General features: G+C 39.6%; 2 protein-coding genes across 7 annotated transcripts in view; one reads left to right on the top strand and one right to left on the bottom strand.

Annotated features, from left to right (window-relative positions):
* The window catches only part of LOC112867758 (uncharacterized), a 36124-nt gene extending 12238 nt beyond the window's left edge, over positions 1 to 23886 (bottom strand). For both annotated transcript variants that reach the window (XM_025930764.2, XM_086714704.1), the window contains exons 1-15: positions 23333 to 23886; positions 19793 to 19911; positions 19040 to 19168; positions 15635 to 15699; positions 15494 to 15550; positions 15304 to 15402; positions 15047 to 15114; positions 12944 to 13031; positions 11078 to 11147; positions 9748 to 9820; positions 8042 to 8125; positions 7221 to 7350; positions 2775 to 2819; positions 2597 to 2678; positions 2414 to 2506 (exon numbers count right to left, since the gene is read on the bottom strand). In XM_025930764.2, coding sequence (XP_025786549.1) covers positions 2414 to 2506; positions 2597 to 2678; positions 2775 to 2819; positions 7221 to 7350; positions 8042 to 8125; positions 9748 to 9820; positions 11078 to 11147; positions 12944 to 13031; positions 15047 to 15114; positions 15304 to 15402; positions 15494 to 15550; positions 15635 to 15699; positions 19040 to 19168; positions 19793 to 19911; positions 23333 to 23579 — 1449 coding nt within the window. In that variant the 5' untranslated portion in view covers positions 23580 to 23886. The remainder of the gene's footprint in view (positions 1 to 2413; positions 2507 to 2596; positions 2679 to 2774; positions 2820 to 7220; positions 7351 to 8041; positions 8126 to 9747; positions 9821 to 11077; positions 11148 to 12943; positions 13032 to 15046; positions 15115 to 15303; positions 15403 to 15493; positions 15551 to 15634; positions 15700 to 19039; positions 19169 to 19792; positions 19912 to 23332) is intronic.
* Positions 23887 to 23923: 37 nt separating this feature from the next.
* PDSS1 (decaprenyl diphosphate synthase subunit 1) overlaps positions 23924 to 26978 on the top strand; it is a 43553-nt gene continuing 40498 nt past the window's right edge. For 3 of the 5 annotated variants that reach the window (XR_015253974.1, XR_015253973.1, XM_086714710.1), the window contains exon 1: positions 23924 to 24126. Coding sequence is in view for 3 of the 5 variants with exons in the window: in XM_086714710.1 (XP_086570836.1) it covers positions 23998 to 24126 (129 nt within the window). In the remaining 2 variants the exon portion in view is untranslated. The remainder of the gene's footprint in view (positions 24127 to 26978) is intronic. The other 2 variants (XM_086714711.1, XM_025930969.2) reach the window with 2 other exon arrangements.

Below are 26978 nucleotides of genomic sequence, written 5' to 3'. Positions count from 1 at the left end.
TGAACCTGACATGGGGCTTGAACTCACAAACCGTGAGATCGTGACCTGAGTAGAAATCAAGAGTCAGACACTTAACCGACTGAGCCACCCAGGCGGCCCTTCCTTCTCTTTATATAACATTCAACTCTAAAGTTCTAATTCATGGAAAGCCATATAATGGCATGATTTAAGATACAAAAAAAAAAAAAAAAAGTTCTTATAGAGATTACACGTGAATACTGATATTACCAAAAGCTTTCCTTTAAATAATGTATAATTTATTTTTAAAAACTTAATTTGCGGGGCAAATTGAGGAGGCCCAAAGAGGGGTTCCTCACTACTCCAAGCATTCTCTAACACAAAATTCTAGCCCTACAACTACGGGCTAAGAGTTCCATAGCATGAAGGGGCCTCATCGGGCCTGAGTAAACATGAGAATCAGATCCTGATGTTTACCTATCGACAGAAAATAAACTGAAAGCTAACAATAATTTACTTTTATTACTATATTGAGCTACTTACTGTGAAGGGCTCATGGGAAAAAGATGCAGATAGTCCAGAGGTTAAGAACAGGGGCTCTGGAGAAAGCTGCCAGTGTTTGAACCCAGCCAGCCACTTACTAATTGTGTGAGCTGGCACTACATAGCCTCTCCATGCCTCAGTTTCTTTACCAGTAAAATAGAAATAACAGTGGTACCTGCCCACATGTCATGGCACAGATTATACATATAAAATGCTTAGAATAGTGCCTGAAACATAATAAGCACTCAGTAAATGTTAGTTATTAGTGTTGTTATTATTAATTTTTCATTACTTTGTAAAGCATTTACTATAATGCCTGTCCCAGAGTAAGTTCTTAATAATAGTGGGTTCTCAATAAGTGCTTCTTGAATAAATAAATGCATTGTGAGGCTATAAAAAGATAACATTAACTAGGCACAGAATGTCATGTAATATAATGAAGAGATTGAAATTTCAAAAAATAAGGCTGAATTTTAATCTCAAAAACAATAATAAACAGTGACTACAATATAAAATACTTAAATCTGTTCAAAAAAGAAACAGGCCCAAAATGGAGTCACTTGTGCTAAGCCCACATCACCAAACCAAAACTTAATACCTAACCTAATTACAGTTTCAACCTCCCCCAGGAAGGTAATCTTAACTGGTCAGCTGGAACTCCCGGGTCAGCAGCAGTGAGGTAATCCACCTGACACACCCCTACCATCCTTCCCCCAAAAGATGACGTAATCTGCTCTTTCCTTGTCCCTGTCCCCTTCTGCCTATAAAAGTCCCCCATTTTGTACAGCTCCTCAGAGCTCCTTTCTGTTTGCTAGGTGGGATGCTGCCCCATTCATGAATTATTGAATAAAACCCATTGGATCTTCAAATTTATACAGCTGAATTTTGTTGTTTTTTTTTTTTTAATTTTTTTTTCAACGTTTTTTATTTATTTTTGGGACAGAGAGAGACAGAGCATGAACGGGGGAGGGGCAGAGAGAGAGGGAGACACAGAATCGGAAACAGGCTCCAGGCTCCGAGCCATCAGCCCAGAGCCTGACGCGGGGCTCGAACTCACGGACCGCAAGATCGTGACCTGGCTGAAGTCGGACGCTTAACCGACTGCGCCACCCAGGCGCCCCTGAATTTTGTTTTTTAATAGACCTTAGAAATAGATCTAGGTATCTAAAAATCTATAAGTAAGAATCTTCTGGTAGTACTCATAATATTTCATAAATGCAATGTGTTCGTGTTGAAATAAAAAGGCAACACATACTTTTAAAACTAAATTAAGCCCCTGCCACTTTAGAGACCGTTTGGCAGTTTCTTAAGGAATCAAACATACGTTTTACTAAACAATCCAGCAATTCCACTCCTAGGATCTATCCAAGAGAAATGAAAACATATGTTCACACCAAAACTTGCACATGAATGTTCAGATCAGTATTTACTCACAGTAACCAAAAAGTGGAAATAACCCAAATGTCCATCAACTGGTAAATGCATCAGCCAATGGTGGTATATCCATACAGCAGAGCACCGCTCAGCAACAAGGAGGAAAGAATTACCGATACAGATAATACCATGGCTGAACCTCAGAACTAGGCTAATGGAGAAGCAAAAGACTACACACTGTATGAGTCCACCTATAGGAAATGTCTAGAAAATGAAAACCGTGAGACACAAAATTAATTAGTAGGTGGTTGGGGCTAGGAGTGGAAACAGGGATTAACTGCAAATGGGCAAGAAGGATCTCTTTTAGGGTGATGGAATTGTTCTAGAATTGTGATAACTGCATAGATCTATAAATTTTTTAAAAATCATTGAATTATATGCTTCAGGCCAGTGGAATTTCATGGTATGTAAATTATACCTCAATAAATCTGTTAAAGAATACTGAATTAAGAGAAAAACAAATGTCGCAAATTACTACCTGGGGAATGTTGAGCTCCTGTAACTGGCTTTGAGTTATCTCGCTGAGCTGCCGAAATGTCATTGTAAAATCAGCTGCTGTCTTTTCCATGAGCTAATGGAAATGATTATATTTATCAATCTCAATTCTTCAAGAATAGTAATTCAAATACAAGGAAAAAAAGATATAAAATGACAAACTCACATGTAAGAGAAATGCAATTAAATCATCATCACCCTTTGTTTCCCCAAGTAATCCCAATTTGGCTTTGAACAATTCTCTAAATCTGAAAGAGAAATGTTATTTCAATTCAACTCACTATTTTAAGAATTGTCCCCAAACCAACCAGGATGCTTTAGTATCTGTATTCAAAAGGACAAACCTTGTATAATAAAGAACTGGATACCCCTCAAGAATCTGAGCAGCTCTACAGGAAGAAAAAAGGAAGGACAATGAAATCTTTATTTAAAATTAACATTCTTAAATTATCAGAACAAAGTGAACCTTTTCATATATTAAATATAATTATTATATTTACCAATCCCAATTCCCATATTTCATAAAAATATAAAGATTAAAGCATTCTTAACCTTAAACTCATCTTTTTTTTTTAAGTTAGTTTATTTTTGAGAGAGAGAGAAAGAGGGAGCATGCACAAGTGGGGGAGGGGCAGAGAGACAGACGAGGAGGAGAGACACAGAATCCAAATCCAAAGCAGTCTCCAGGCTCTGAGCTGTCAGCACAGAGCCCAATGTGGGGCTGAAACTCACAAACTGTGAAATCATGACCTGAGCCCAAGTCAGACATTTAACCGACTGAGCCACCCGGGTGCATCCCCCCCTTAAACTCATCTTTAAACAAATTAACTTTCTTTTTTTTTAACTTTTTAAATGTTTGTTTATTTTTGAGAGAGAGAGTAGGCAAGCAAGGCAGGGGCAGAGAGAATGGGGAACAGAGGATCCAAAGCAGACTCTGCACTGACAGCAGAGAGCCCAATGTGGGGCTCGAACTTGCAAATTGTTAGATCATGTCCTGAGCCAAAGTCAGACACAAAACTAACTAAGCCACCCAGGTGCCCCTAGTTTCTATTTTTTTTTTTTAATGTTTATTTATTTCGATGAAAGAGAGTGCATGTGCATGAACCAGGGGAGGAGGGGCAGAGAGAGAGAGAGAGAGAGAAAGGGAGAGAGAAAGAATCCCAAGCAGACTCTGTGCTGTCAGTGCAGAGCCCAAAGAGGGGCTTATCTTTTTTTTTTTAATGTTTATTTATTTTGAATGAAAGAGAGCGTGTGAGTGTGCAAGGTGGGGGGGGGGGGGGCGGCAGAGAGAGAGTGAAAGAGAGAATCCCAAGCAGACTCCATACTGTCACACTGTGGAGCTGGATGTAGGGCCCGAACTCATAAACCATGAGATCATGACCCCGGCTGAAACCAAGTCAGTCGCTTAACCAACTGAGCCACCCAGGTGCCTCTATTTCTTAATATTCTTAAATGTATTTTAAATTATACAAAAGCTCAACTCTTCCTGCAGCTCCACTCTCTTTACCTTACTGACCTCACCCCATACAAGTCTTCCCCTTGCTCATTCTGAAGCAGCCATAGAGGCCTTCTTGTTGTCCCTTAAACACCCCATATACCCACTAATGGCCTCTGCACAGGCTAGTCCCTTGTCCAGAGCACCTTCCCCAAGCATCTGTGTGGCTTGCTCCTGTGACTCCTTCAAGCCTTTGCTCAGTGAGATGCTGATTATCCTTTTAAAACTGCAAACCCTTCCCTATCCCCTGCTTTATTTTTCTCCATAGTATTTACCTCCTCTCTAATTGGCTATGTAACTATTTATTCTGTTTGACTGTCTCTCCCACCAGAAGGAAGTACCACAAGGACACAATTATTGTGCTGTTTTATTTACTGCTATCCCCCCGGCACTTGGAACGGTGACGGGCACCTCAATAAGTATTTGTCTCATGAATAAATGGACTCTGCAGGGCAAAGGGGATATAAAATTAATGGAGACAAAAGTGACTGTTCAATGAATAACATCTTATGTTGCTTTGATTTTGAACTATGTGATGTATTACCAATACATTTTTAAAATATATTCATTAAGGAAACCATAGATGGCATATAAAACTTTTATTGTAGCAATTTTTTTGCTACCCAGGATTAATGAAATCACTATATGGTTTGCCATCCATTTGTGATCTTGTTGTACTGGAAATGGTAAGTTTTAGACTTAGGGGAGTGCGGGGGAGACAGAGAAGGTAAATATACTCTATCTCCTAGCAAATACATTAAAGACACATAAATGATTAAAATGTGATCCTGCCCTCAAGGAGTTGAATGTCCACTGGTTATATCAAGAGATGTTTTAACAGTCTCTGTAATTATTAACATATTTAGATTATTATTCATGCTTATTGATATACACACAGGAGATATTTCAAGTAACTAAGTATAAATATTACTTATTTATAATAAGTTGCCTATTTATTATTTACTCTGTTGTTTAAAAAGGCAACCATGTACCACTTTTTCTTCAGCCTAAATTCAGAATGAGAGATCACACAATGGTCAGATTGTGATTAAAAGTTCAGCTTTATCACTGACAAAAGCTAGTCTGGAGAATATGGCTTAAGTCTGTGGATAAATAGGCATGTTAACAAATTGTGCCTAAATTAGAAAGTTTTACTCACTCAGTTACTAAAACAGCAGTCACAACTGTGGACCTCCCCCCCCCCCACTTGGGCACACCCCTATAAAATTTTCATATAAAAAAGCAGAAAATGTACTCTTTCCCTGGACTGACAGCTTTCCAAAAAGAGAGGTATTAATAGGAGGAGCCTCACAAGTTTAGTTTCTTCTCCCATATTCATCAAACGGATCATTAACCCTTCCTTCCCCAAATAGGAGTAAGTGGAGAAAGAGAAGGACTGTGTACTCTAATGACCCCCCCCCAACCACAATGAACCACTTTTAAGAGTATTCAAGCCCAAAGACTAAACCAGAGATAGATGTCAAAGGAAGATGGCAGTTCAAATGAATTTTTGGTGCCTGCCCCTCCCTGCTCTAATTCAGCCTCTCTCCCCTGGCTACAGAGTCTTGGGGCCTGGAGTGTCTGGGCAGGACTGCAGGCCCTCACTCGTGAGGTACAGCATGGCTGAGCAGAGCAGGCCCGACCTGTATATATGCTACTGGAAAGAGTTCGTGGGCTCCCTGGCTTCTTCGAGCCTGCAGGAAACCCGCTAAAACCTGTCTACCCCAGGAGGTGGGAGAATGCTGGCTTGGTGCTGAGGAGAGCTGGGAGCAGAGAGGCAGCCTACCAGAGGCCCAGTGGAAAGCTGAAAACTTGCCTGTGCGTACTCTGCTGGCACATGAAGGGTGTATCACCACATAACTGGAGCTGAGCCCCAACAGAGAGGCAAAGGGAAATAACACAGTACCAAAGTGGGCTCGTACCCACAGAGAAGAAAAACGAAGGAACGACAGAACAGTTGGCCCTTAGTAAAATGGAACTGCTCTTGGAGACAGATAACAATATGAAAATAATAATAATAATAATAAGATACTTAACAAGAACAAACTATACCTTAGTAGGCATTCTAGAACTACAAAATATTGTTTCAGACTACAAAATTCAGTAGATGAATTGAGAGAGAAGACAGATACTCCTGAGACTCGATTTTGTGGCCTAGAAAATCAACTAGAAGAAATACCACAAAATACTATGCAAAAATACAAAGAAATGGAAAGCATAAGTAAAAATAATAATAATAATAATAACAGAATTGGGAATATATTGAGGATTCATACAAATAATGGAGTGTCAGAAGCACAAAAAGAAATGGATGGAAGAAAGTCAATACATAAACAACAGCAGAGATTTCTCTCACTGGGTATATAGTTACAGTCGGAGAAGCAGAACGCTTATTGGTGCTATAGAACAAGGGATTTATTTTTGGAATTTGACCTATGATTGTGGGAGCTGGTGAAGAATTATATATAACACTGTTGCTTCTGTGTCTGGTTTTGGGGCTAAAAGCCAGCAGTGAAGACAAGACAGAAAATTGGATGTGAGGGGCACGTGGAAGGCCCTGTCAGTTAAGCATCCAACTTTGGCTCAGATCATGATCTCAGTTTGTGAGCCCGAGCCCTGCAATGGGCTCTGTGCTGACAGTGCAGAGCCTGCTTTGGATCCTCTGTCCCTCTCTCTCTGCCCCTCCCCTGCTCATGTACACACACACTCTCTCTCTGTCTGTCTATCTCAAAAATAAACATTAGGGGTGCCTGGGTGGCTCAGTCTGTTGAGTGTCTGACTCTTGGTTTTGGCTCAGGTCATGATACCACGTTTTATGGGTTTGAGCCCCGCATCAGGCTCCATGCTGACAGTGCAGAGCCTGCTTGGGATTCTGTCTTTCCCTCTCTCTCTACCCCTCCCTGCTTGTTCTGTCACTCTCAAAATGAGTAAATAAATTTTAAAATAATTAAAATAATTTTTTAATAAACATTAAAAAGCTTTTAATGTTTCTTATTTTTCAAAAAAAATGATCATTTGGGGTGCCTGGGTGGCTCAATCAGTTAAGCCTCCGACTTTGGCTCAGGTCATGATCTCACAGTTCATGAGTTAAAGGCCCGTGTCAGGCTCTATGCTGACAGCTGAGAGCCTGCTTCCAATTCTGTGTCTTCCTCTCTCTCTGCCCCTCCCCTGCTCATGCTCTGTCTCTCTCTCGCTCGCTCTCAAAAGTAAATAAACATTAAAAACAAATTTTAAAAAATCATTATACAAATATATTTTTACACAGATTTAATTAGTGGATTTAGGATTTACTCACAGCTGCCTTTGCCTAGGATCCAGTATTGGGTTTAAAGCTTGCAACAACTTGTTTAAATTAAATATCCCAATATTGGCCTGATTTCCTATTTTATATCTTCCTTCATCATCAGATGTGTTTGGGACAAAATCTGTTGAAAACAAAAAACACTAGCATTTTGTAGTGGGGATAATTGTCTCTAAGTTTATATTTACACTTAATAAATTTATATTTATTAGATGTATTTATATTTATTAAATCTTTGTCTATAAACATTTAACTCAAAAGTAACATAAACACTACCCATACACATGAAATTCTTTTTAAATATGAATATGAATATTTGCCTAAAAGAGGCAAGTTCTAACCTGCAAGAATTTTTAGGGGATCACACATATACTTCAAACTCTACCTCAAGTCATGTCCTCCACCCTCCACGAAGCCTGCCTGGATCCCTCCTTGTAAGTATTGTGTTACTGTTACCTCCATTTTATAGGTTGGTAAAGTGCCAAGTTAAGTGACTTGTCCAAGGGCACAGAGCCGCTAAGGGTCAGATGCCCGAAGTCACACCCGCATTGGTCTCACATATGTTCCCCACTCCCCTCCCCGGCATCTTCTCTAATATGTCATTCTTTAAAGGGCACAGACCACAAAGGACTCATTTTTGAATCCTTATAGCCCCAGAAGATTAAGTACCACGTTTTATGAGTGAACCCAATTCTCTCTACCCCACCACTGTATTACCTATAACAGTTTATCTAAAATAAACCTGTGATAATTTTTTAGTGAAATAAGATATATGTGTGTAAACATATATATGTTTACATATAAATCACTCTTACCTGGATTATAGGCTTCCATAAAACCAAATGGACCATAGTCAATTGTAATGGATAACAAACTGAAGTTATCAGTATTACAAACACCTGAAACCACAACAAAAAGTTTCTGAAAACACGGTAATAAAACAATAAAGCATTTTTAAATGTATAAAATTATCCAGAATAGAAAAGGTAATGGAAATGCATTTGTTTTGGAAATGCGGCAAAATTAGATTATCAATTGAAAGTTTAACTGGTGATACCAAATAGCTTAATATATATTAAAACTATATTTTTAAATTAAATTTACCCTTTTGTTTTATACCCTACCCCCTGCAAAGATTTCAAACACTGCAGGAACAAAAGCCCCAAGAAATAAAAATTCTTCTTACTTATCCTCAATTTCTAGCATTTGTTTAAACAATATATGTTACTTGGAATGGAATTGAGGCTAATAAAGGAATAAGATTAATTCATATTCAAAGGATGGGAAAAGGGAAAAACATGGCTATGCATTCCAGTAACAGTCACCAGCTGTGGGGAGAGAGTATGCCTCCCAGGCCGGTGAGGCCATGGCCGGGGTAGGAAGAAGCCGGGGAATGAATACACCAGCTTGTTACATACAGGATATTTCGCAACGGTGTCCAATATAGAGTTTCAGCTTTTCTCTGTTTACAAAACGTGAACTATACAGACTCTCTAACCCAGCCATTCCACTTTAGGGGTCTATCCTCAAAAAGTCACCTTCAAGGATACAAAGATACAGTTGCATGGTAGTCACTGCAGCAGAGTTCATAATAGCAAAAACTCTGAAATGCTGAGCCCGCTCTCCCTACCCCAACCACCCCAAGAGAGATACACGGAGTATGTGTGTGATAAGCTAAGCGGATTTCAAGAAGTTTTGCAATGTGGGAATTCCGTTTGGTATTTATCTAGACACATTAGTAAGTGTACGATTTGTTTTTCAGTTATTCTTAGTTCAGGCACATATTCCTCCCTATGCAACTTCACACACAAGATGGCTTCATACATACAAGCCAGGCCTGCTTTTTTCAAAGATTATGAATATCCTCCAAAACAGTCCAAAAGAATTGATAGGAAATGGTTAACAATGATTGCCCTGGAAAATGGAATTCACACTCACTTCTGTATATTTTAAAGCATTTTTTTAATTTTATTCATTATTGAGAGACAGAGCATGAATGGGAAGGAGGCCAAGAGAAAGGGAGACACAGAATCTGAAGCAGCTCCAGGCTCCACACTGCCAACACAGAGCCTGACACGGGGCTTGAACCCACGAACCACAAGATCATGACCTGAGCCGAAGCCAGCCGCTTAACTGACTGAGCCATCCAGGCACCCCTCACTTCTGTATATTTTAAATTCTTTACCTTAAGCATGTAGTGCTTTTATACTTAAGATTTTTAAAACAGCTTTAAAGAGATCTAAATATAATACATGTAGCCACGAGGTTAAAAAGCTTTACAGGTAATAACATCCTCATCAAATTGAGGATGCCTACTCTATTTTGTGTATACTGTTCCCCTCAAAACCATTTCAAACACGAGAAAATTGTTTCTCTGTTGCTGAAAACAAATTCATAGGCTATAAATGTTAAGAAGCTCATCAGCAGGAATATTTTGAGGCACACAAAAAAGAAGTCTTCTGCTTCAACAAATTAACTCTACTTCCCCAACAGAAAAATGGCACATCAGTAGATAACTTACCATGAGCAAAACCAACAGACATCCACAAGGCAATGAGTTGTGCTGTCTCTGATACCACAACAGAGAAGAAATCCTAAAATAAAATTCAGAAATTTGTCAGATTTTTCAGGAATGCATACTCTTTTAGAATCTTCTGGTAAGTCACAAGGAGAACATGGAAAACATTCAGAGAGCCAAAACCTAACTAAAGAAATGGAAATTACTAGGTGTAAGAAAAACATGGAAGAATGTAGGGAATTAGCAAGAAATAATCTCTAATGGCTCAGACAAAGTATTATGGCCAGGCTTTCCCCACATCCAGTAAGAACAGGGAAAGCATTAGAATTCAGCACAAGGGAGTTAAAAGTAAAGTGAGTTCTTAAACTTTGAAACAAATGGCCAACAAAAATAATGCCATTCCATTCTCTGTGACTGCTAAGAGGGTAAAAGAGGGTACAATGATCAAAATATTTCCACAAGAACAGAAAATTAGGGGTGCCTGGGTGGCTCAGTCGGTTAAGCATCTGACTCTCGGTTGAGACTCAAGTCATGGTCTCATGGTTCGTGAGTGTGAGCCCCACATCATGTTCCGTACTGACAGCTCAGAGCCTGGAGCCCGCTTGGGATTCTGTGTCTCCCTTTCTCTCTGCTCTCCCCTGCTCACACTGTCTCTCAAAATAAATAAATAAACCTAGAAAGAAAGAAAGAAAGAAAGAAAGAAAGAAAGAAAGAAAGAAAGAAAGAAAGAAAGAAAGGAAACAAAAGAAAAAATCACAGGTTTTCTTGTTATGGATTATGTGTATTTTGGAATGACTAATATAGAAATATCCATATATCTCACATGTGAGAAAAGAACACATAGGACCAAGTTACAAATGCTGCACAAAAAATAATGTCTAGAGTCAGGATGCAGTAGTATCTGTTCTTTTTCTCTAGATCCTTTCAAACAAATCCGCTTTTTTTTTTTAATGTTTATTTATTTTTGAGAGAAAGAGACAGAGTGCAAGCAGGGGAGGAGCAGAGAGAGAGGGAGACACAGAACCCGAAGAAGGCTCCAGGCTCTGAGCTTTCAGCACAGAGCCCAACACGAGGCCAAACCCAAGAACCATGAGATCATGACCTGAGCCGAAGCTGGATACTCAACCGACTGAGCCACCCAGGTGTCCCACAAAACCACTTTCTTATCTGTGTCTTGTTTCTGAAGTGGTTCACCTTCTCTTCCTCTAACAAAATGTTCAGAGTGCTCTTTTTCCTTTCGTACCTTTAGTTCTTTAAGGTATAAGTTGTAACCGTTGACGTTGACAAGCAATGAGAGAAGACCGAATACCACCCTTTGTCTTTAAAAACTTACCACGTATCTGTTAGGTTCTGCGACCTCTACTGAGGGGAAATGCTCCCGTATGATGAAGTCTAATAGTGTCCTGGAGAGAAGAAGGGGAGAGTATCGGCATGCCTCCGTATCAAACCATTAAATCCACCCTTGACATTCAGGAAGCCATTTGATTCAAGCTTAAATTTTTAAAAACTGAAATAAGATTTTACTCCCAAAACAGCCATAGAGAAATCTTTCCTCAACACCAGTTAAAACTGGAAATGTGTTTCTAAGATAGGATTAGATTCCATCTGATTATGTTACAGAGTCAGCTTAGTTCAGTACATACCCAGTGTACATGTCCTGCACCTGCTGTATGCTGCACCCTATGCAAATCCTGACAAGACCCAGACCCAGAATCCAAGCAGAAGTGAACGAAAAAACAAATGGGAAGTTAGAAATAATGCCCAGCGAGTATAGACAACTCTCTCAACAAGCAGGGATGACCACGAGCTCAGTAAACATTTGCTAACGTAAGAGACACAGACACCCTTCGTGACCAATGTCATGACTTCTCTGTTTTGCTTATTCATTTCCCTCAATGTCTTTTCTCTCCATATTCTTGGTGGACCAGGTGGAATCTGGATTTATTAAGCTCATAACTACAATATAGGACCCACGTTCCTAATGATTCTAGTTTGCCTATGAGAATTTTTATGTTTTTAAAACTGTGTTATCTTAACAAAAGGAAACAGAATTCCTCTTAAAGGAAGAAATTTTTTTCTGAAAACGCATCTTGCTAAGTCTGCTGAAGGAAGATGAAATTTTGTAAGCACAGATATCACAGGCACCAAGATATCAGAAAATGCTGGAAGCTGTACTGCATGATGCAAGGGGAAGAATTGCTTTTGCTCTTTTGAAGCAATCCTCTGTCTCCCCTGCAGAAAAATCTTCACTAAGATGCACCTGTTCTTAAATGCTTTGTGTAAATTCTCCTGTTTGGTTCATTTTGTCCTATTTTTTTTAATGTTTATTTATTTGTTGAGAGAGAAAGACAGAGTGCAAGTGGGAGAGGAGCAGAGAGAGAGGGAGACACAGAATCTGAGGCAGGCTCCAGGCCCCAAGCTGTCAGTACAGAGCCTGACACAGGGCTTGAACTCATGAACTGTGAGATCATGACCTGAGCCGAAGTCAGACCCTTAACCGACTAAACCACCTAAGCGCCCCTGTTTTTGTCCTATTGAAGGGGCTAAGTTTCAAGTCTGGGTCAACCCAGAGCAAAACAGGCATCTCACACATGTCAAAACCGTGGGAATCCCAGAAGTTATAAGGAGATCTTTCGAGCTCTGCAGGCTGCAGAAGTGGGGGGTTTGAGTCATTTCCACCTAGGTCTCTGAATGGCACAGACCCCCACAGTTGATAGTTGCATTTGAGATTAAAAATTCCTTGGGGAAAGGGTCTACTGTGTCTCACACTTCTTTTAGCTTCCTAGAAAACCCACATGATATTAGGCACATAGCGTTAAAAATAATTATTTATTTGGGGCGCCTGGGTGGCGCAGTCGGTTAAGCGTCCGACTTCAGCCAGGTCACGATCTCGCGGTCCGTGAGTTCGAGCCCCGCGTCGGGCTCTGGGCTGATGGCTCAGAGCCTGGAGCCTGTTTCCGATTCTGTGTCTCCCTCTCTCTCTGCCCCTCCCCCGTTCATGCTCTGTCTCTCTCTGTCCCAAAAATAAATAAACGTTGGAAAAAAAAAAAAATTTTTAAAAAAAAAAATAATAATTATTTATTGAAATATTTGGTTTTACTTATAAGAAAACCAAAGATATTTTAGCTTCACAGCATGTATATAAGCATTTTTTAATTGTCTTCTGTCATTTAACAAAAAAAAAACCTCATTTTCTAACCTTAGTAAATCCAGTTCACCATAATGAGCCAAAATTTCTAATGATCCAATTCTAAACCATGATTTTGCAACACGCAGCACTACAGCACCTGAAAAACAAACATTTCAGCATAAGTTAAACTATGCAAATATAGCATAATATGGTTTTCTTAAACTTTAAATTATTTTATTTACTTTATTTTTATTTATTTATTTATTTGAATGAGAGAGAAAAAGACGGAGAGGGAGAGAAACTCAAGCAGTCTCCACGCTCAGTGTGGAGTCTGACATGGGGTTCAATCCCACGACCCTGGGATCATGACCTGAGCTGAAATCAAGAGTCAAACATTCAAACAACTGAGCCAACCAGGTGCCTCCAAATTTAAATTATTTTAATAAAAAAATACAGTAACTGAATTTATCAGAAAAAAACTAATTTATACCCTAGAAAGGATCAAGGGTTTTTCTCTATTTCTTTAAGCCTTGAATCAGAGTGTCAGTAGCCACAACACTTTCTTTTTTTTTTTCTAAATTTTTTTTTCAACGTTTTTATTTATTTTTGGGACAGAGAGAGACAGAGCATGAATGGGGGAGGGGCAGAGAGAGAGGGAGACACAGAATCGGAAACAGGCTCCAGGCTCCGAGCCATCAGCCCAGAGCCCGACGCAGGGCTCGAACTCACGGACCGCGAGATCGTGACCTGGCTGAAGTCGGAGGCTTAACCGACTGCACCACCCAGGCGCACCGCCACAACACTTTCAGAAATACCAAGGCTCCAACCTCACCGAAGGCTGCTCAGTCAGGCTGCAAACATGGGACTCCCAGTCTCCTCTGTTGTGACCTTTTCCCTGTAACTTATCCTGAAATAGGGAATCCGTGAATGCTTTCCGTGGCATAGTCCCTGCAAGTGCCTTCTATTGGTGTAACTAATTGAAAATTAACTTCAATAAATAAATGTTTATGTATGTTCTAACTTATGCATACACTAAAGAAATAAAGTGAGTCTATGCATTTTTGTGTTAGTGTTCACAGCCTTCTGTCCTGACTATAGTAGTAAAACAACTAATAAATAGAATTCACGGGTTTTTTTTTTTCCCCCACAAGGAATGCTGTACTTATGTGTGTTTAGATGTCAAGATGAAGTCTATCCCAGGCAACTAAACGTCCTGCTCTGCCAGGATCCAATACCACACCTGCTGCTCCCTCTTTCCCTACTCCATGGGCCCCTCCCCTTCTCCCCCTACTAAAGTCCTTCCTAATCTCAAAGATAAATAATCCTTCGTTCCTTTAAGCATGAAGACTTTAGGGGGATTGTTTTTTTATGAAAATCTTGTCAAAACATATCAGGCATGAAGTATTAAGAATATAGCGTGCACTTAGTGAATCATTGAGAACATCAGTAAAAATCCTGCTCTGTTATATGGTCACGTCCACAGGACCCGAGAGAGCATGTAGGGCTGTCAGCAGCTCTCAATAACTCTGTTGTTTAAGTTGTTAAATAAGTTTATTATTAGGGCACCTGCTGGTTTAGTCAGTACAGCATGTGACTCTTGATCTCAGGGTAGTGAGGTCAAGCTCCACGTGGGGCGTAGAGCTTACTTAAAAAATAAGCAAACAACAAAGAAATAAAATGTATTCCTTACTGATTTTCAATTCTCCTCCCTGCCCAGAGATTCAGGGTCAAGTTTCTCTCACTGTTTCCCTTTCCACACTTCTCACCTCTTCCTAATTTTTTTTATTTCTGACCTACTAAAGGCTGAGGAAAAAGCTAGTGGAACCGACTGGAAGTGAGCATGAAGTAAGAGCAATGAGGCTGTGAGGAAAGGTCTAAGGGTCTCTCCTCAGAAGGGAGCGTATGAACTTTGGCGCCCTGGCTTTGTAACACTTTGCTGGCCACCCATAACCATTTTTGTTCACTTCCCAGATGTTTGCTCTTTGAAACCAAAGGGCTACGCACATAAGGATGTGAGAAAGGATATTCTATGGTAACATCATAAAGCGGCAATTACATCTTGAAGAACCACGGGCCATCTTTTAAGAAGACCCGACACAGAGCTGTCCAGTATCAGTTACTCTTTAAGAACTTAGGCTAATTGTATGTAAGTCTCCTAAAAACCATTGTTACCTCGTTCTTTCACAATGTTTCCATTGTAGAACTGATCTCTCCATACTTCATCGTCACTTACAACCAGACTGAAACATAAGAGAATCCAACAATTAAAGTTAGCACTTAGCTGCTGGCAAGCCACCAAGAAGTACCTAAAACCATCAGAAACACTGAGAAATCATGCTACCAGAGATTTGTCTGCTCACTTTACTGATACACGTCGGGAGATAACGTGATGCAGTCCTGAAAATTAGCTTTGAGGAAAAAGGATTTACCTTGCAACTCTGCTGGTTGGAATTCTGAGAGAGTGCATAGCCTCACTGCATAAAAATTCTCTCACTGAGGAACGAAGTACAGCTCTGCCATCACCATTTCTCAGGGAAATAAGACAAAAAAGATATTCAGTTGTAATTAAGACAAGACCAATTTTTATTTAGATGACTAAAAAAAAATATCAAACTGTACCGGGAATATGGGGTCTTTCCTGAGCCTTTTAATTGGAGCTCCCACTTTTCACCCTGCCTTCAACAACAAAGAAATCTAAGTATTAGAAGATTCATGTTAATATTCAGCAGAAAAGCTACTACACCAGAAAACATGTGGTACCTGTTCATGTAAGTTCCAAGAAGATGGGCTCTTCCATCCCCAAGCTGACCTGCCCAGATCCCAAACTAAAGGAGAAAAAGGGAAATTATTCATGCTTATTAGCCCTTAAAGCTTTCATAGTAATTTTACAGCCAAAGTTTTTTTGTCAAAATTGAGAATGGGTTGGGGTGCCCGGGTGGCTCAGTCATTTAGGTGTCCGACTTTTGGCTCAGGTCATGATCTTGAGGTTCATGAGTTCGAGCCCCACATCAGGCTCTGTGCTGACAGCTCAGAGACTGGAGCCTGCTTTGGATTCTTTATCTTCCCTCTTTCTTTGACCCTCCACCGCTTGCATTCTGTCTCTGTCTCAAAAATAAACATTACAAAAATTGAGGGATGTCTGAGTGGCTTAGTTGGTTGAGCATCCAACTTTGGCTCAGGTCATGATCTTGCAGTGCATGGGTTCAAGCCCCATGTCAGGCTCTGTGCTGACAGCTGAGAGACTGGAGCCTGCTTTGGATTCTGTGTCTCCCTCTCTCTCTGTCCCTCCCCTGTTTGCTCTATCTCAAAAATAAATAAACATTAAATTTTGTTAATTGTTTCTGATGGTTTTAGGTACTTTAGGTACATTTTTGAGAATTTTTTAAATTGAGAATGGCATTTTTAGGATTATAATAATCAACAACTTGAATAAAGGTGAAGATGAAATTCAATCAATAAAACATAAGTGAAATTTATTTTAAGAATATAAATTTAAGACATATAATTAACTTCATCATCTTACAGCTGAGCTCAAGCTTGTTGGGTGTAGAATACTTAGAACTGATCTATTGATCTATTTAATTCCAGAATATGAACTAGGAACAATTTATTCATAGAAGGTTTGCCAATATTACATGCATGCAGTGTGAAATCAGGAACATACTTGTAACTCAAAAAATTGCTTTTGAACTTGCATGATTGACTGTTTCCAAATTTTTCTGTTTGCAGTTGCCCAACTCCCAGTTATGCCACTTACTACCTATGGAAATTTGAGTGACTTAATCCCACTGAGGCTGACCTTTCATTTCTGTAAAATGAGATAACCCTTGCCAGGTGTAAGAATGAATGCTAAGAAATGCTTTGTACTATATGCAAGTGCTCCTAAGTTGGTAATTATTTTTACTGCTAACAGTGATTTGCTAACTTGGACAGGACTCCGTTTTCTACATGCATGTCACTTCCACCAGAAAGTGGTCTCTGACTTTCTGGGACTAGGAAGGTGGTTTTGTGAATTCCCATAACTCCTATACTTACCCCTTTCATGTTTTGTTGATGTTCTATAATTGGATGTTATAGAATTTGTTTCTTTATCTGTCCCCTCCCCTAGAGTATTAACAATCTGAACAAAGGGGACAGGTCTCATTCACCATTATAGCTCCTGGCACATAAATGGAGTTCTATAAACAGCTGTGAAATATTTAAACTATGTTTATAGTTTTGAGAGAAAAACATGAAATTGAGAAAAATCTACCTGGTATTTTTTCATCTTAACCAGGAACAGATCACCATTAATTTCAGCTACATAATACCTCTAAGAGCACAAATCTGAGAGGTGCTTCGGCAATTTCTAAAATTGACAATACATTAGGTATATGCCACACCGTGAAAAGGAAGTAGAAAGAATGGTGAATCCAGAGCCAGGAGTGAAGTCAGGGGAAATAAGAAGGTAATTCTCTGTTAATAAAAGAGAAACCATTTATTGTTCAAAAGGACAAAGCCGTCCTTATAAATATTTGTAATTTCAAATTATAAAGAGAGAAGAGATGAAATGTGAAATTGATAAAAGATTCATCTAACTTACTATATTACAAAGTAAACCTACAAAAAAATACAGCTTAACAAAACTCTGCAGGGCTTAAGGTTTGCATTCATACTTTAACAGTACACGTGAGTACTGGTACAAAATGCTAATAAATTTAACCTATATGGGGAATGACTTTTTGAACCACGGGATCCCTATATTTGGGAGCTAAACAAAACAAAACAAAACAAAACAAAACCATAAGGATCATATAGTCCAGAAGTTTCTAAATTGAGAAACATAGTTCAGCAAAATGTTAATAATTATTCCTTAAGAACAGCACACAATAAAACCCTGCAGTCAAGTATGTTTGAAAAATGGAGTGTTAAAGTAAGTGGATTTCTTTGCCACAGCACTTCTCACAACTCCTGGAATGGTATTGGTCAACCCTTGCACATTACAGATCAACACACTGAGGTTCAAGTTTGTCACAGATGACCCTTAAAGTCTTTCTCAATTCTAATTAGTGGTCTATGTCACTTTGCTTCTCAAGCTTGTGTTAGTTTAGCTTCTATGATGCTTTTGCTTCTTAGGACACTAAGGAATGAAAGCAACAAAAATCTGAAAGGAATTACCTGCCCCCAAGAGACCAGAGCCTGATACTATCATTATTATAATAGGTATCATGGAAGCACTTTTCATGTTTCCTAACTTAATCCTTACTCCCACCCTATTACACTTTGTTACCGTTCCTAAAAATTATTCCAGAGTAAACCAGCCTCGGTACAGTCAGAGTGTTAAATTAAAAACATATATAACATTTATTTATTTTTGAGAGAGTCTTTAACGTTTATTTATTTTTGAGAGAGGAGTCGGTGCAAGCAGGGGAGGGACAGAGAGAGAGGGAGACACAGAATCTAAAGCAGGCTCCAGGCTCTGAGCTGTCAGCACAGAGCCCGAGGCAGGGCTCAAACCCATGATCATGACCTGAGCTGAAGTCAGACACTTAACCGGCTAAGCCACCCAGGCCCCCACCCCCCAGAGTGTTAAATTAATCTTATCTGGTTCACAGGAAAGTCACAGCAAGTTCAACAATTACTCCTGTGTTCCTTCTTTTTTTTTTAATTAGTCAGATACCACCACACCCTGAACTTGCTTCAATATCTTATTTCTAGAAGGCACATTCTTAATTGCTTCAACATACATAATACCCCCAATTAGTCCTAATTAAATTCTAGCAGCTTCTAGCAGTTCTAAAACTTTGTTGTACAGCTGTCCTGGCAAAACTATAATCTCTTTATCCTTCTGAGATTTTATATTGACTTTTTGTGCTACTTTACCTAAATCTCTTGCCAAAACTTCACCAAATGAGTTACCTAGCGATAATTCACAGAAATTTTATATTGGTGCTGCCCCGGTTTTCTCAATTCCATCAAAGAAACTTGGGTTTTATTTTTAACACAGCAAGAAATCACATCAGCTAATTATGAGCATCTTAGGATGACACATTCTTCTAGAAACACCTTGTTGACATCTCAATACACTAACAAAGGAATCAATGCAAAGTAACTTCATTAATGGGACAGCATTTCCACCAACTGTTTATATTTACATAAGGGAAGTAATGCAGATGCTACTCCTACCTGGTGGCCACCATATCTGTGAGCCAATGGAATGGATCCAGATACTATCTTTTCACCACTCACAAGCTGGATAAAATCATCTGTTTCTGAGACAGATAAATCAAGGTCCAAAATATCTTCTAGAACTTCCTGAGGCAGGAAAAAACAAGAAAACAAACAAACAAAAAAAGCCTTACAAACTTAAGTAATCCTTTAAGAATTTTTAACAAAGGAGACTTGATGGAAGAAAGAAAATTAAAAGAAGCTCTTCCAAAAGTACATTAATATTTTTTCATGAGAGATGTATCGTACTTTATATGATTATTTACGCTATTTAGGAAAATTAGTTCTTAGTTTAAAATGTTTTATGTATTTCTTGTGATGCATGGTAAAACAATATTTTTCCTAGTTCATATTCTTTAAAGGAACTAGAAAAAAAGGAAATGTCTTATTTCTATTCCCCAATTCAATTCTATCATTTAGAATCTATTATTAGAGCCCATTTTTAAGAATTTAACTTACTTACCCCCCTTCTTCCAAAAAGTATATTTTCCTGTAAGATAACTTTAAGATGAAATGGAGTACTAGCTCCAGGAATCAATAGCAAAAAGTGATTTCTAAGAATCACATACTCCAAGGGTGTGTGAATTTTAAACACAAAGATAGGCATTTATCACCTGACTAACAATTCAACTCTAAAAAGTATGAACATCTTTTTAGACAAAATTTACAGTGAATTAAGTATCTGTGTTGTGAAAAAAAATCAAGCCTAACCTTTGAAACTGCTACAAGACGTACTCTTGATTTCAAAGGAGTAGGGACGGCAATTGAAAAAATACAGTTTTTCACTTTACGAACATAATTTTCTTTAACAGGATCAACTGGCAACACAGCTGATTAAAAAAAGAAACACAAAAAAACTCAGTGTTCTCATTTATTGCAAACATAGCATTAATATTCCTTAGAAGGGCTACGGTTCTTCAGGAAAATTAATTTATACCGCTATTTTCTTCCCACTTGGGTTAAAGCCTATTCTATCATTTTCAGCCATAGCTATCCAATATTCATCTAATACAGTACATGGAACCACCCAAGAAGATGGGAGATGGAAAAAGTTTAAACCAAGACACATACCCTGTCTCCAAGGATTTTCATTTATAGGAGACCAACAGGATGCACAACATATTTATAAATAAGAATGTATAAATAAAGCGGAGGTGAGCTGCATTACAATTTTGCAATTATAGTAACAGCCAATTCAGTGGAATCCAACCAAAAAATATTAGGCAGTTAATCACATTCTTTCTGTCCTTCAGAAAATCGTAATTACTGAAGGAAACAGATATGCACATAAATTCTAATACCAGGCAACAGATGTTTTACTAAATGTATAAAACACGTAGTAAAGCACATCTACCTTATTTTAAAAGCTGTACAAAAAAAGAGAGCTTTGAACATGCCTTAGATACTGAACATATTTTATTTTACATTCAATTTTTAAAATCTTAATGTTTTCTTAAAACCAACCAGTTAAAACAAAAAAACAAACAGAAGATGGTAGGTGTACTACTAAAATTACAAAACAAGGGGACACAAAATTTTGTTTCTGGATAGAGATATTATCAAGATGTCAGTGTAGTCAAATTATTTTATAAACATATGGATATCCAGCCAAAATCCCAGTAGAGCTTTTCCGAAGAAACAGATCATCTTAAGTGTAAATCTTGAAAAATAAAAATTATATTTTAGAGAGAAATGGGAGTTTTCCTATCATATTATAAATTATAAGAACACAATTAGCTGGGGCACCTGGGTGGCTCAGTCGGTTAAGCATCCGACTCTTGATTTTGGCTCAGGTCATGATCCCAGGGTCGTGGGGATTGACCCAGGTCAAGCTCTGCTCTAAGTGTGGAGCCTGCTTAAGATTCCCTTTGCTCCTGTCCCCCACTTGCTCTAAATAAATAAATAAATAAATAAATAAATAAATAAATAAATAAATAAATAACTAAAAGGTTAAGATAGATGCAAAGACCAAAGGGACTCAGTGAAAAGTACAGAAACAGTCCAAAGTAATGTTAAGAATGCTCTATATAATTAAAATGATATTTGTAATCAGTAGAGAAAGGTGGCATTGGGACAATCAGTTCAACTGTTTGGCATAACTTTTATTTGTCCCACTCAAGCCTAGGTGAACCAAATGGCAAGTTGTAACAGAAATAAGAGTGATCATCTATCTTTCCCGTAGGAGTATAAAAAGAGGCAAATGTGGACCAGATTTAACCTTTACACTTTCCCCTAAATACATGGTAAAGAAGGCACATCATGGGGAACAAATGGGTAGCCAACCAAAAAACAAATGATTTCAGCATTGCCACAGAAAACCTGACAATATGATTAAAAGTAGAAGATCCAACAATGTATTTGAGTCTCTTTTAAGAGATCCACTGTGTGGAAATAGACTAAATTATAATTTATGCATTTTTTATGATGCCCTAACATTTTAATAGAGCACAGGCTATATATACTGTTCATTAATACTCATGATTTTGTACTGACTGATTCACATTTTGGTACGGTAGTTGATTAGTCAGTCATATGTGATCATTGGTCAGGGAAAAAAAGAGGCCAGCTGCTTCAGAGGCACCCAACCCTTCCTTACCTTTGCTACACTTTACCCAAATAATCATACACTACAAACCCAAGAGAAAATTCCAAATGTATATTAAGTCTCCATCTTAACATCTCAGAGATTTCAATAATTCCAAAATTAAATTCTTTAGAATTCAGTTTAGCCTAAGAATATGAAATCCACAAAAACCGCTAACCTTTCAGCGCAACTATGTTTGAACCTCTTCTCTCAGTAAATGTTCTTACCACAGTCACCTTGATAATTGATCATTTATCTAATAACATCAAGATGAGATGTTTTCATGCAGTATTATGAATCAAGACACAGTTAAGATGTACATAGTATTATGTATACAGTCTCTCCTTGGCTGCATAACACCTGGTCCTACCATAGATAATGTTTTGAACAGTATCATCACTGTGGAAAGAAAATGTCTTAAAGTATAGTCAACTTTCCAACATTGAAAAAATAACTTCAAAAATGCTTTCAATTACATACTTGCTCCATTTATATCAGTCAGTACTGGTTATTTCATTCCTAGAAGTGCAGTCAAAACAACCCAAGTTGTTCCTAGCCTGTGCACAAGAGTCGGCTCTTTGGCAGTTCCTTACACAGCTCGGTGGTTTTAACTTCCTATACACATGTTTAGCCTAGTTGGGTCAAAACAACTACTTGTATTCTGCATGTCCTATTGATGGGTTATTCTTCATCAAAAGTTTAGCTATCCATAACGTTGGAAACCTTCACAAATTTCACCTGCTTCCCCAACTTAGCCTTGCATAAGGCTATATACTTAGCCATAAAATTTCTTTTTTAAAGAGCCAGATATTTTGTTTTAACCTGGAAAACAATCTCCAAATGAAAATGGCCTGACAGAATGGTGTAGTGCTGTATCTGGGAGCTTGGCAAGACATGTAACTCTTCCATGTTTCCCTGTGTGTGAAAAAGGGCAAATGATAGTATCTAAGTAGTAGCATTGTTGTAAATAATTTATTGCTACACTTTACCATGGCAAATTGTACCTGTTGAATATTTAATATACAGAGCTATATCAAGATAAGCCACAGATGTGTATAAACAACCTTTATTTGTAAAGCACCTCACATTATTTTTTACATACTACTTTTCAAGATTGGGGGAAAAATCATAAAATTGGCTTATTTAAATAAGCCTTATTTTATGCTTTTATTCAGTAAAAAATAACTTTGAATATAAATATAAAAATAATGTGCTCAGCTATACCACGGGCACTTTCACTTTTTAAATGCAAAAAGCATGGTTCAAAAGAACAGGAAAAAAAAATCAGAGAATTGCAGTTGCCTATTTTGCTGGTCTGTTTCCCCATAACGGTGAATTTTTTGAAGACAGATGTTTCATTCTGTATCCAAAATGCCTACACTTTCTCTCATTGGCCCTATTTGTGTCGTGTTGAATGACTGCAGCACGGATTTGATGTAAGTGCGTTCTCTCATTATCATGAGAGAAGTAGATCTGGCTATAGAATTAAGGAAAGGTCTTTCTAACTCACATCAGGTACTAATCCTGTACATTCTCCGGTATCTCCCACACTGGCAAGTTACATCCAACATTACCAAATACTAAGCAATTTCACACAGCTCAGTACACCCACGGGTGGGACTCCTACCCAGTTATGAGCAACACCGCCGAACTATGCCACCATATACCTAAAAGGTTCTCAGAGGACAGAGTCCAAAAGTCGAGAGACAAGGCTAACTTAGCTTCTGTCTCACAATAGCCCAGCTCGTGTTTCGACTTGTTTCTGGAAAGAAGCAAGAGGTGGGCACTTCCCTCGAGGTCAGGTAGCAATAGGCAGCAGACAACGCTGGGGCAGGTCACGCCAAAGAGAAGCAGCCGTGGAAACGCGAGACCCCGGATCAGACAGCAAAACGGGAATCTGATTCTTTGAGTCATAGCTCTGTCTAAATACGCGGAACAAGAGTCTGGCGCACGGTGGCAATTGTTAACAGCCGGTTCCCCAAAGATCCTTTTTTTTTTTTTTTTGGCTATGTCTGATGGGAGCTCCTAGCTCCCCGGAGGGTGGGCAGGAGTTCGGGAGAAACTGCTCGTCCAAGTGAAATATCCCGCTTAGTTACGGGGACCGGCAAGGGGCCACCCCCGCAAGTTTAGGGCAGCGGTGGCGCCTAAGGTTCCGCGTGGCCCTTTAGGGGAAGCGCCGGTGGCGCTAGCCCCGCTCTGGAACCAGCTGCCGCAGCCTGGGGCGAGGTAGAAGCACTTCCTGTGCCAAGTTTCCGGCTCCGGGTCCCGGGGGGAAGACCGCCCGGCCATAGGCGGAGCCAGCGCTCCACCGCGGCTTTCAGACTCGGACCCCATGGCTTCGTGTCGGTGGCCCTGGCGGCGCTGCTGCTCCTGGAGGCCGGCTGCCCGGAGCCCCGGGCCCGGCTCCCCGGGCCGCCCGGGGCCCCCCGGGCCGCCCGCCGCTGCCGACGACGGCGTGCAGGTGAGGAGGCCCTGAGGCGGGCGCGGCGGCGGGGCGCAGAGGTCACCGCGCCAATGACAGCCGCACGGATGAAGGAATGGGGACGGGCGGCACGTACACCGGGGCAGGGGGAGGCTGCGCTGCAATGGGGACCCGGGGCTGGATGGGCCCGAGCCCCGCCGGAGGATGTGGAGGGGTGGGTGCCGGGCGTATGCCTGATGTTGGGGCGCCCTGCGCGAGTCTGCAAAGCGCGGTCCTGGGGACCCAGGCGCTTTGGGGTTTGGGGAAATAGCGGTGGATGAGGAGCCGGGTCTCAGGGAAAGTGGAGGGAGGGCAGCCAGGTTGTCTCCTGGCGTGTGGACCTAGTGCAGCCTGGAGACCGAATGCAGCTGTTTCCTTTCGATTTACACCCAGGGCTTCCGGAGGAGCGCTCTTAATTAGGACTTAAGAGCAAAAGGTGCTCTGAGCGCTCTGGGATCCAGGGCATCCAGGTGGGCTCGGAATAGGCGGAAGAGGCTTCGTGTAGGGCTGATGCTCAGAGTGGACCGGATTTCGGTCCTACGGTAGTTGCTTCCCGGCCCGGGAGAGCCTACCTGGACGGGGTAGAAGGTCACAGCAAGGAGAAGAGGCCTGAGCATGTCACAAGTAGAGAAACGTTGAACTTTGATTTAATGTGACTTCTTGAAGTAGAGTAAAAATCTCAGCACTAACCATGACTGCTTGACTCTCCGCCCTGCAGCCCTTGGGCCCAGTCAGTTTTCTCCCTTTCCGGCCAGTTTAGCCCCTGTAAATTGACATGTTCTGTGGCTTCATGAGTCTTTCCTGCACTGATTGACTCCACGTGCCATGGGTAGGCCCATATTGTTTAGAGAAGCTGAGCAAAATCTATCTACTCACTGTCCTTTTTAGAGACTTCTCCAGTCACACAGTAATTATTATGTTTTCCTTTCATCCGCAAGGCTCGTTTTTAAAAAGTTTATTGAATTTAGGACTTTTCTGTTTTGGTTGGTTTTGGGACACTTCATATTCCCATGTACCCTTCAGACACCATGTACCTATATGAAATATGTAGCATTTATAAATGTCTGCTCTGTACCAAGGTGGATACATGTCACAACTTACCCAGAATGGACATTTGGGGAGAGAATAGCAACTGGGCCCACAGACCGACCGTAAAAAGAGAATATGGGAAATGAAAGTCTCCGGGCTTTGCTGGGACCCATTTCAGTACAATCCTAGCCAGACTTCAAATACTTACAGGGTCACAGATGAAGGCATTATTGGGAGAGATGTTGGCACCCACCATCTGATAGCATTGGATGCTTCTTTTCTTTGACACTCCTTTTTATTGATTTATTCACACTCTAGTATAATTAACAGTGTTACATGAGTTTCAGATGTGCAGTATAGTGATTTGACTGTTCTATACATTACTCAGTGCTCATCAAGAGAAATGTTACTGTTGATCATCACCCTTCACCTATCTCACCCACCCCCCCACCCACCTGCCTTCTGGTAACCAGCAGTTTGTTCTCTGTAGTTAAGAGCCTGTTTTTTGGTTTGTCTCTTTTTTTCTTTGTTCATTTGTTTTGTTTCTTAAATTCCACGTGCAATCCTTTGCTATTTGTCTTTGTCTGACTGACTTGTTTCGGTTAGAAAGTCAGCATTACCCTCTCTGGCTCCATCCATGTTGTTATAAACGGCAAGATTTCATTCTTTTTAATGGATAATATTCCATTGTATATGTACCACAGCATTTTTATCCATTCATCCATCAATGAACACTTGAGGTGCTTCCATATTTTGGCTATTGTGAATAATACTGCAATAAACATAGGGGTGCATATACCATTTCGAATTAGCATTTATTTTCATATTTTTTGGGTAAATACCCAGTGATGGAATTACTGGATCATATGGGAATTCTGTGTAATTTTTAGGGGGACCTCTGTGCTGTCTTCCATGGTGGCTGCACCAGTTTGAATTCCCACCAACAGTGCACAAGCTTTCCTTTGGAAAACATGGCTCCATCTTAAAGCAGAAGATACCTTGACTGAGTAGACATGAAATACTGTAGATACTATAGATATGCAAAGACTGTATTAAATGTGTACAGTGTGTTAGGCTCTGAGCTAAGACCTTTACGCAACTTCTCCGAATTAATTGCAGCATCTCTCCGTGAGTAGGTATTAGCAGAAAGATGTCACAAGGTAACATGGCCAGGAAATGTTGGGATTTGAACCAAGATCCATCTTCCAAAGACCATGGTTTTAATAACTATTAGGCTGCCTAGTGGTTCAGAGCACTCCATATTAGCTGTGTAATTTTAACTCTTTGCCCCAGGTTAGATTAGGTCTCAAACTGAGTATTGTAATGAAATACTGAATTTGTATGAATTAATTACAAAGGCTGAAACAAGCAGGTTAAATGTCATACAATGGTTAAATCAAAAGATCACCTCGCTTTCTTGGGACATCATAAATGTTCTTATTGGTCTAATGAATGTATAATGCTATTGTGGAACGACTAGAACTCAGCCAGTCTTCCTTGGCGACTGCCTGCCTGGCAGAGTCAACCCTTATTGTCATTTTAATATGTGTAAAGCAATATGTGTTCACTAGGAAAAAGTCAGAAAATATAAAAGCAAAAAAGGAATAAAACAAAAAACTCCCACAATCCTATTTATTCAGAAATTACTATGTTTAATACCCTGGTTTATACACTTTTAAACCCCATTGTGTATCTTATTTGTGCATGCACGTATGTAAAAATTTTTGTTGCGATCACATAATACATATGGTTTTTTAGATGCTTTTTCCTTTTGATATATTGTTAACATATCTGTATATCAGTTTTTCAGGCTTGACTTCTGA

The sequence above is a fragment of the Puma concolor genome, chromosome B4 (genome assembly GCF_028749965.1).
Source record: "Puma concolor isolate L17-30 chromosome B4, mPumCon1.1.hap2, whole genome shotgun sequence".
Lineage (NCBI taxonomy): Eukaryota > Metazoa > Chordata > Mammalia > Carnivora > Felidae > Puma > Puma concolor.
Note: the sequence above shows the minus strand (reverse complement) of the source record. Positions and strands in the feature narration are given on the sequence as shown.